Source organism: Eurypyga helias, unplaced genomic scaffold (assembly GCF_000690775.1).
Source record: "Eurypyga helias isolate BGI_N326 unplaced genomic scaffold, ASM69077v1 scaffold11364, whole genome shotgun sequence".
Taxonomy (NCBI): domain Eukaryota; kingdom Metazoa; phylum Chordata; class Aves; order Eurypygiformes; family Eurypygidae; genus Eurypyga; species Eurypyga helias.
Genome location: NW_010244416.1, coordinates 1 through 10,004, shown reverse-complemented (window position 1 = coordinate 10,004; position 10,004 = coordinate 1). Strand labels below are relative to the sequence as shown.

The 10,004-nt window shown below is 37.8% G+C and overlaps 1 protein-coding gene across 4 annotated transcripts in view; it reads right to left on the bottom strand.

Moving 5' to 3' along the window:
• SLC1A3 (solute carrier family 1 (glial high affinity glutamate transporter), member 3) overlaps positions 1 to 8,267 on the bottom strand; it is a 60,393-nt gene extending 52,126 nt beyond the window's left edge. For all 4 annotated transcript variants that reach the window (XM_010149751.1, XM_010149754.1, XM_010149753.1 and 1 more), the window contains exon 1: positions 8,087 to 8,267. In XM_010149751.1, coding sequence (XP_010148053.1) covers positions 8,087 to 8,267 — 181 coding nt within the window. The remainder of the gene's footprint in view (positions 1 to 8,086) is intronic.
• Positions 8,268 to 10,004: the final 1,737 nt, after the last annotated feature.

Genomic DNA, 10,004 nt, shown 5'->3' with positions numbered 1-10,004 from the left:
TGCTCAAATGCTGCTGACACCATTCGCAAGGTGTGGGCTCTTGGGCTTCTGGAACTTGACTGCGTGAAAATATCTGGCATGGTCCTGACTCACTCAGAGAAGAGTGGGAGTAAGAATACAAACCTGTTGGTTTGGTTTTTGTTTGGTTTGGTTTGGTTTTTTCTCCTGACAAGTTTTAGGCAGTTTGCATTTAGCTTGTGCCCTTGTGGATTACCCTTATGAGTCTTCCAGCTCTTGCTCAAGCACTAAAAAGACACCCAGCTCTGAGATTTGGATTTTGTATGCAGCTTCCCTTGCTTATGTTTTAGGCTTTGAAGAACTAGATTGTATATCCATATTTGTTTAATGTATGTGTTCCCAAGTCAAACTTATTTTTAAAAGTTGTCAAAATATATGCAGTAGCCTTATTTGTCAACTGCCTTTGGTGAGTGCTCCCAAGAATTCCTTGATTAATGGTCCTTCTATATTCATACGAAGGCAATTTTATTATTTTTTTTAATTTAGACCTCATGAATAGTAAAACCAGATCATTTACTAGAAAAAGTTTGAGGGAACAGTTTATGTTATGGAAATAATGTCAAACAATCCCCATCTTCTGTAGACCTTTTTTTATAAATAAATTTTTGGTTATGCCAAGTTACAGTAAGTGGTGAAAACCAAGCACACGCTTTGTAAGTGCCAACATGATTTCCATTTATGGTCTTCTGTCCCTGCCTGTAGAGAATACATAGACGTGTCAAATTTCAAGAAAGAAAATTAGTTTCGTCAAGGTACAGAATTGAACAAGATTCAAAAGGTGAATAGATGATGATCAGAGATGGTGATCAGATCAGAAGATGCTCCGAGGGCTGGAGCACCTCTGCTATGGGGGCAGGCTGAGAGAGTTGGGGGTGTTCAGCCTGGAGAAGAGAAGGCTCCGGGGAGACCTTATAGCACCTTCCAGTGCCTGAAGGGGCTACAAGGAAGCTGGGGGGGACTTTTTACAAGGGCCTGTAGTGACAGGACAAGGGGTAACGGGTTTAAACTGAAAGCAGGGAGATTTAGATTGGATATCAGGAAGAAGTTCTTCCCGGAGAGGGTGGTGAGGTACTGTGACAGGTTGCCCAGAGAAGCTGTGGATTCCCCATCCCTGGAAGTGTTCAAGGCCAGGCGGGATGAGGCTTTGAGCAACCTGGTCTAGTGGAAAGTGTCCCTGCCCATGGCAGGGGGGTTGGAACTAGATGATCTTTAGGGTCGCTTCAACCCAAACCATTCTGTGATTCTATGAATGGAACAGCTGGTAAAAGAAGAGACGTGGGAGGACAACCACAAAATATGAACAACAGTAACATTTTGTTATACTCTTGATTCTTCTGTTAATTCTTTTGGTTTTGTTTTCCTCTTTTCTTGCTTTCAACTGTTTTCCTTTTCACAGTTGTAGAGTTCATTGGACCTATTTCCTCTTGTTAAAAAATGCTATAAAATCTATCATCAAAATAAATCTCTTCCCTATTGATTTCAAAAGGTACACACCCTGTGGTTTCATCTTGTTGATTAAATGTACAAAGAATGTCAGTACAACTTCAAGTCTGATGGGTTGCTATAATAAATGGGTTTATCTAGCTCTTAGTAACATCTCTCTGGAGTAATTTCCATTTGTACTTTCCCTATTTTCCATAGTTTTTTCCCATATTCCACACACTGTTTTCGTTGTATCAATGACTAATTTAAAAATCCTTGATCAGGAGCCTAGTTGTTTCTGGTATACATTGTAGACACCATAGCATATTCTAAGACAGTTGGAGAAATCAGTATGGGAGGAAGAAATCTCTTAGCTCCATAACATTTTTTTATTTATCACTTGCATTGACTTATTGCTCCAAAACTCCAGGTTTAATTGAGCTGTAATATGCTGAGAAAAAAATACATGACAAAATATCCTAAATCCCAAAGAAGCCGAGTTGTAATCTGAAACTGGATGAAATACAAAATCTGAAGACAGTGCATACTAAATGACAGGAATCAGAAGGATGGACACAGGATATACACAAGTAATCTGACTGTGTGGAATATTTTATGCAGTTGGTTCTTCCAGAACATCTGATTTTTTTAACATGGCATGAAAAATAAAAAGTCAGTATTTCTCAGCTACTGATCTAGAAGTCAATGCTACAGTACAAATTACGACAATACCTGTGTTTATATCTTATTTTTTTAGCAGCCTTATGAACATCCAGAAGATCTAATTTCTGTATTTACCTGTCTTTAATATCAGATTTCTTTGTATAGTTTTTCAAATGAACTTTATCTCAATTCACTTAAAAAGATAAGTCGTTTATAAAAATATTTTTTCTTTGGTGTCATAAAATCCCTGGAAATTTTTAGATACCAGATTATTTCAAGAAATTATGTGGTAATTTTAAACTGTGTCAATGAATGTTTCAAGAATCCATAGACAACTGAAAACACCATCTTCAGCTACATTGTGGCCAACTCAAAAGCATTCCAGTACAGCTGACAACTCATTCTAGCTTTACAATAGCCAGGGTGCTAGTAAGGAACTCGCAACATTAAACATTTACTCAGCATACAGAACATCGGCACCTTGCTTATGATTTTGTACTGCTTTCTAGTCACCATGGTGACTACAGTGTATGCCTACTGAAAAGTGGAAAGGATTGGCAAGTCCTAATCCTAGTTCATTTGACGCTGAAGTGTCTTTTTAATTACCTTTGATGTTTATACAAACACTTTTTTTTTTTTTACAGTCTTTGAGATGACCACTGTTTCTGCTGTAGCCTATCTCTTTTTGATAACATGATTACCATATTCAACTGCCATTCAGGGAACTTTCTTGTAAAATCTCTTAGAAACTCTGTAAACATCCTAAGTGTCTCATGTGGTTACCGTCCTGCATTCCACCCAGGATAGCCTTGAGATCTGCTTTGTAGGAAGTGTATTACATAAATAAATTTAAATTTAATTTATAGAGAGAGTTTTGAGAATCCCACCTGCCTTTTCACAAGCTGTGTGAGGAGTGTGGTGAATATATGTTTCTCTGGATTGTTTTATGATCACTCAGACATACTACTTTTGAGCACCACTTTGCGAGTCCACCGATTTGACAGTTTAGAGCAAAGAAGAAGGCAGTAAATCTATATTTAGCACATTTTCTCTTTTTACTGTGCGTGTTTGCACAGCTGCTGCCTCCTGAGTGCACAATTGCGATTCACAACTGGTGTTACTCTCTGCCACATATGGCACTCCAACAACCGGTGCTGGTTCATTTCAGTAACACCAAAGTGTATGGTAAGAAATCAAGATTCTGATAAGACATTAACATAATTTTATTTTGCAAGTAACTGCTAAACTAGCACACTATTCGTATTTTGCAGTCTGACTTTTATTACTGGGTAATTAATACCAGAGTTAAACTTCTTTGTACTTCTATACTTTTTCTCCATTTTGAAAAAGTTCTTTGAATTTTTAAGCGTTACTCTGGTTCTTATGGATCTTATGGTGTCTATTTATGGTTTGGTTGGTTGGTTGGGGTTTTTTTTCCCCTAAATTATAATTATTTCTTAATTTAAAAAATAATTAAGGATTTGCTTAGCAATTTTTTTAGCATATTACTTAGGAATGTTTTGTCACACAGTGAGAAGGCAATGGTGCTAGGCAGGTTCTTTAGGAGAGCACTGGGACAGAGGCAGCCTGAGTTTAGCATAAATAAAATTAATTACTCCTTAGATTTCCCCACACTGTCTTGATCGCCTTGTATGTATCTTAATCTTTTGCCTGGTATCACACTTCTCTTCGTATTTCAACATATTCTCTCACCTACCACTCACCTCCCACAGATGTTTCTCCTATAGTGTTGAATATTTGCTTTATTCTCATGCAAATTTTAGCAAGGATGCCTTAGGCACTGACATCATCATCCTCAGTGTGTAATGGGGTCAAATACCCTTCTCTGGGTATATCTTCAGTGGATACAGAGGATCTGCCAGTAGCAGAAAAGATGTCACTTCCACACACAAGAGACTTTTGCAGGCACCTGTGTGTACGCCTGTGTGTATACCTGTCTGTATACCTGTGAATTACAGACTTGTACTTCTTAGGACTCATTTTAAGCTACTGATCAGACCAGGGATGTCTTGAGATAGGAGAATCTACTAATCTGCAGATCTTTTCACTGTACAAGTATTTTAGGGGTTTTGTGGGGTTTTTTTGCCTTCTGTGTTATGAAGGATCATCTGCAGGCTTTATTTAACTCTGCTTTGTTTCCCAGGGACATTAGAAATGCCTTAGTCTTCCTGTACTTTTAAAAGGTTTTTGAAGTTTTGGGATCTTATATATGGTGTGTACTGCTGTGGAATGGATGTTGTACGTCTATCTTCACATCTCTTGTGAGACCACCCGTGATTACAGAAGGCTGGGTTCAATGATGCAGCCAATCCTGCGCTCTCTGCGGTGGACAGCTAGCCAGGAAACAAACTGAGGCCGTCGCCGCACCCCTTAAATGTGCCAGTGGACAAATGTAGCATATAACTTCGGCAGTGTAAAGAGAATTTTAGCTAATGATTTGGAGCTATAGTGGCTTCATAACTGTGCAGAAACTGCTTTTTTATAGTACTTAGTCTACAACCTCCCTCTACTTCACTGAGCCCATCAATTAAAACAGTATTTCTCTGTGAACAGCTTCTCAGGATTTCTGCTCAGCAGCTTTGTGTGTCTCGATCTTTCAGTGCAAGTTCAGAATCAACAGGAGATTCTTTGGCATTTAGGAATTGTGCCAGAATAAAGTCTGGACTCCTGTGGCATTTTTGGAAAATGGGAGGTAAGTAGCAGAGAATCAAGACAGTTTGCTGAAGGAAGGGTATCTGAAAGGAAGGCATTTTGGGGACAGGATGATGGAGCTAAGTAGCGTGGGAGAGAGGGCACTGCCTGAGATTTTGCCAGTAATTTGGCTAGCACTTCAAAGTTTGTAAGACTTCCTGCAGATTTTCCATGAGCCACCGTGACCCCTAGCCTACCTTAAATTGCTCCTGGTCATCATGACACTGAATTTACCAGTGGTCAGCTTCCAAAATTTGCCTCACATAATTGTTCTCATCTACTGGCTCTTGGCAAGATCCACTTCAGAAAAAACTCATTTTATGTTTCTAGGTGTACGAGTAGAGTCTGGAAAACTGCATCAAAGCTCACCTATTGACCATGCTTTTCTCAAAGTTCCTCAAAGGGCTTGAAAGCAGTTCTAATTTCACTAAAAATAGCAACAATGATGGTAACGATGATCTGCTAGAGAGACCCTACCTATGCAGAATGTGAAGTCAGAAAGATCTTTCTTGAGGTTTTTGGAAATGGAGAATAGTACGAAGTAATTCTCAACATGAATTATACTTTCTTGCATCTTCTTAATTAGGTTTTTAAAGATTAATTGGTTTTGTATTGTAGCAGCTAGTGAATTCAGTTTAGAATTCAATTCAGCATGAGAGTAATAGCAGAAGCTAGGGTAAATGGCCATATTTCTCATGATGTGAATGCCAGAAAATCTCTATCTGCAAAATATCAGTGTGCAACACAAATCCATGTTGCAGCTACCCACTTCTTAACAAAGTGTGTGCTTACACAGACACAAACTCAAGTGTCTGTAATAAACTACTGTCCTGAAAGTGGGCTAAGATGTATGATCCTATCCACTTAACCTCTACCAGCATCAGTCCTGCTCAGCAAAGAAATCAGAAATGCACTATTAAATGGGCTTTTTTGTGTCAGTCCCTTGACAGAAGAGTTCTGAAAGAAATGCTTCTGAAGAAATGTTGCTCCTGTTAAATCTAAAATTTTGCTTTTCCTGAGTTTAGTCTTTATGACAATTGCTGGACTGACAGCCCTTAAAAACTGATGTCATCTCTCTATTTAGATTAGAGAGAGCATCACTTACTGTACATGATTCAACTCTGGACTGAGTATAGTTTGATTTCCACCTACACTCACATCCAAGCATCTTTGATGAGACAGCCGGTGATGCTGATTGGTGGGTTGATTTCACAATGTTGATTACTGTCTGCTAGGGAAGGGATCAAGCCCACCATCTGATTTTCCACAGATCACCAACCAACTGAGTCATGGTAACAATTTAGTCCTTGCCAAACTAGACGGATGGGGTTCAACCACTGAGTGTTTTCCAAACTCTTTAGCCAACTATTCCCTACTCTGAATATTTGCAAAACAGCAAAAAACTCTCAAAAAAATCATATCTTTTATGAACTACCAAGTGTGTACTTAACTGTTCTAATCATATATACTGTAAAATTACACCACAAATAATAAATGTGAGAAAATTCTGGAATAAGTAAGGAGAAGATGTTTTTCCACGTATTATACCATGTATTTCTATAGGTTAATGAGCAGAATTCAAGCAGCCATCTCATACGAGGCTGCACATTTTCATTAGTTCTCCAACTTGTGTTCCAGCCTTACTGGCACTCTGCCATTGCTGTAGGTGGTAGTGGAGACGTGGGCAGACATTTGTCACTAGTCTAAAGCTAATTGGAACATGCAATAACAGTAAAAACACTTGTCCACCCCACATTTCTGTTCCCGCATTGCCAAATTTATGGGAGTCACACTGGAGCTAGATAAGAGTGAAAAAATTGCAAGAGTACATTGGTCCTGTGCAGTACAGACAAGGGACAATCTAAGCATTGCATTCCTTTGAAGTTGGATGGTATTTCAAAACCTGCTTAATTTGTTCTGCCTTTCCTGACCATTGTAGATAAAATGTCTTAATTTTTTTACCCCCGATATTAATGGTCGTTTTGATTTGGACAAATTCTTATTTAGGAATTAAATGAACTTGTCATCAACCAGTGTTGATAAATATGAGAGACTGAGATTCCTGTTATAGCAACAAAGTACTTTATTTTACCAATATGCAAATTAATGTAATTGTCTCCCACAAAAAGACCATCAGATCTGAAATTAATGTAAAATAACTCAATAGATCTGTTATCAAGCAACAATAATGGTAAAGCCCTAAAATTTTAATTTCTAAATAGCTGTAGAAACATAGCAAGCAGATTTATATGGAATGGCATTATCAAGGACATAAGGACCTATATAGGTGTAGGATATATACCCTTATCTTTAGCACGTTTGGGTATTCACGAGCAGATTCCTAGATTTATATTTTAAACTAATTGGAAAATAAGAATGAAAATGGAACACTAAAGCCATAATATTCTTGCTCACACTATAAAGAATGGTATTCATGAAACATATGATGTCATTTAGAATATGCATACTTAAAGGAAAACTACCAAAAGCGATCACATAATTATATAAAGGAGAACTTGTTTAAAAATGGTATGTTTTTCTCAGAAGACTCTCTTTCTAATGTAAATTCAAAATGTCCAGTAATGTTTTAAATTTTCATTTTGCTACATTCCAAATCTAAATGCTGTTTGATGTTCTGGATTCCCCTCCATACAGGCTAGCAAGGCATTTAATCAGGTGCTATCTTGCAGTCCTTTGAACAAGTAACATTGCCATTGTTGTCCCAGTTGCATCTGAAACATGCATGTGTAAGATAACAGGTGACTGAGAGAGCATAAGCTTGTGCTTAGATTTGATAGTTTTGTGTTTATCAAGGGAAAACTGAAAAGATTGAGGCTCTAACATATACTTGTGCTTAGGAATGTTGCTTCACTTCATTCATTAAGGACTTCTGTTTGTCACTGCAAGGAGTTTTCTTTTGATAGATTAGGTAAATAAAAGCTACATCCTGAGCACTTTGCTGCAGCTGGCTTTGGCAGAAAAAGATTTCACTGAAAACGTCCAATTCAGTTATTCTGATTCTTTAAGAGAAGAATCTGTAAAACAACTAAATTTTTTTTCACCAGAATTCTCCTTAGGAAGACTAGAATAATTAAAATGACTATTCCCTAAACTTCAACATGCAGCTGTCAAAGCCAAAACTCTCCAAACCTGAACATTCTTATCAGTGCAGAAGAATTTGGGATCTCATTTGTAATGCAGATCGCCCAGGCAAATGGTCATTGTCAAATGCACTGGGGAGCAGAATATTCTTATTGAACAAATTACTCACCGAGAATCACAGCAACAACGGTGAAAAGCACAAAGGCATTCCTCAATAAATAACTTTTAACATCATCCTTTGTTATGCTCTGCACTTTTTTTTTTGCCAAAAGTGTACGTTTCCGGACTCCTTGTTGAATGCGTTCCATCCTACTTCCAGATTTTGGGTCTTCTCCGTTAGCTTTAGTCATTTATCTTGCAGAAAGTTTTCTCTTACAACTAACTTTTGACAATATCCCTTCAGAAAAATGGAAGACTCTTTTCTGTGGGAGGTACTGGAGAAACCTGAAAGACAAGAAATACCAAATATTGCAGTAAGATTTTAGAGGAACGATAAGCCATATGTTCACATGGAAGCAAATATTCTTCATGTTTCAGTAAAACTTCTATGATTTGTAACATTTTAGTCCTTGATTGAAGTTCTTGATAAATAGCCTCAATGACTGTTAAAGAGCTCTTTGAAAGAAGGACTGTATGGGCTGATCAGACATGTGTCCTTTGTCTTCAGAAATTAATCTGAATTGCTGCCATGCTGTAAAACCCAGGAGTAACTTTTCAGTTTTGCGGTTGCTAGGGATAAACTAATGTAAAATTAGTCAAAGCGTAAGGTGCTATAATGTTTAAACTATCTGTCAGGCTTGCTTTTCATCTGTTTGCTGGGCCCATAATCCCTGAAAAAAATTCTAGCTCACCTTCACATTAACCATTGGAGAGACATATTTTGCTTGAACCGATACGTGTAAAATGTTCTGCATTTCAGATGTTTTTAAACGGTTGAATGCATTGGCTGAATTCCTCCTTTTCACATAGAAAAAAGCAGCAGGAAACGTTTTTATTTATCCCTCAGCCACTATTTAGAAGATATGCCTTTGACAGTTTTATGTTGATAACAGTCATCTTTGAAGTGCATAAACTTTTCAGAGCGCATCTGTAAAACATCAGAAGTTATATCCCACTTAGCTTGTCGCTTGAGCCTCATACAAGTTCACGTTGTAAAGTAATGCTTAGCTTGGCCTGAGAGCAATTATGGGGATATAATCTGATTTTAAGAAATCACATACTGAATAAACTTTAAAATGCTTTAATATTAAAAAAATCTTCCTAAGGACATGAATTTTTTTTTTTTTTTTTGGGTGGCTGCTTGTTATGAATTTGTTTAATAATAGAGCCTACAAAAAAGTATATTCCAGAATGAGAATCCCATTTTCTGAAGTCCTGGTTAATACACTGGCATGCTTTTTATGAAGGCATTAGAAATTAATAAATGGATAGTTAGTTGCTTCCACTGAAATCTCTCGCCATTTATACATAGACTAACTCTTAACATCTCGGTTTAATAAATCTAGTGCTAAATACCTTTTTTTAGGAAGTATTTACAATATTAATACACATGGTTTTCAAACTGAGTGTTTTAGAGAAAATGCCATGTAGTACCAAATTCATTTTGGTGGGATTTGATCACTGCTTCCACCATATGTTTCCAGATTAGCAATTTTGTGCGATATCCCCACAGAATTTTTACAGAATGGTTTTTTGAATTTTTACAGAATGCTGTAGGCTTTAGAGAGTGGAAGCGTGCTGAAGCTGAGCTAGATGTTTAAATTAGTATTCTGTCTCGGGCACAACTACGGTGTGCAAGCAGGATTTTTTTCAGAACAATTAATTTTAGTATTTTGCAAAAAGAAAAAAAAAAAAGAAGAGTTTGCTTGCAGTGTCTCTTCTTCCCGAGACGATTCCTGCAGCTAACCTGCCCGTCGTCACTTACGTGCAGATCAGGAAACAAGGCGGTAGAGCCGAAAGGATCGTGACACGACAGAGCGTGCAAAGGCAGAGTGAGGAATGAGGAATTCTCACGTCGGCGCGGGAGATGCGAGGGCCGGCTCACCTGCTGGCTGCTGGGCGCGCTGGGAACACGGCGGTGCGGGACC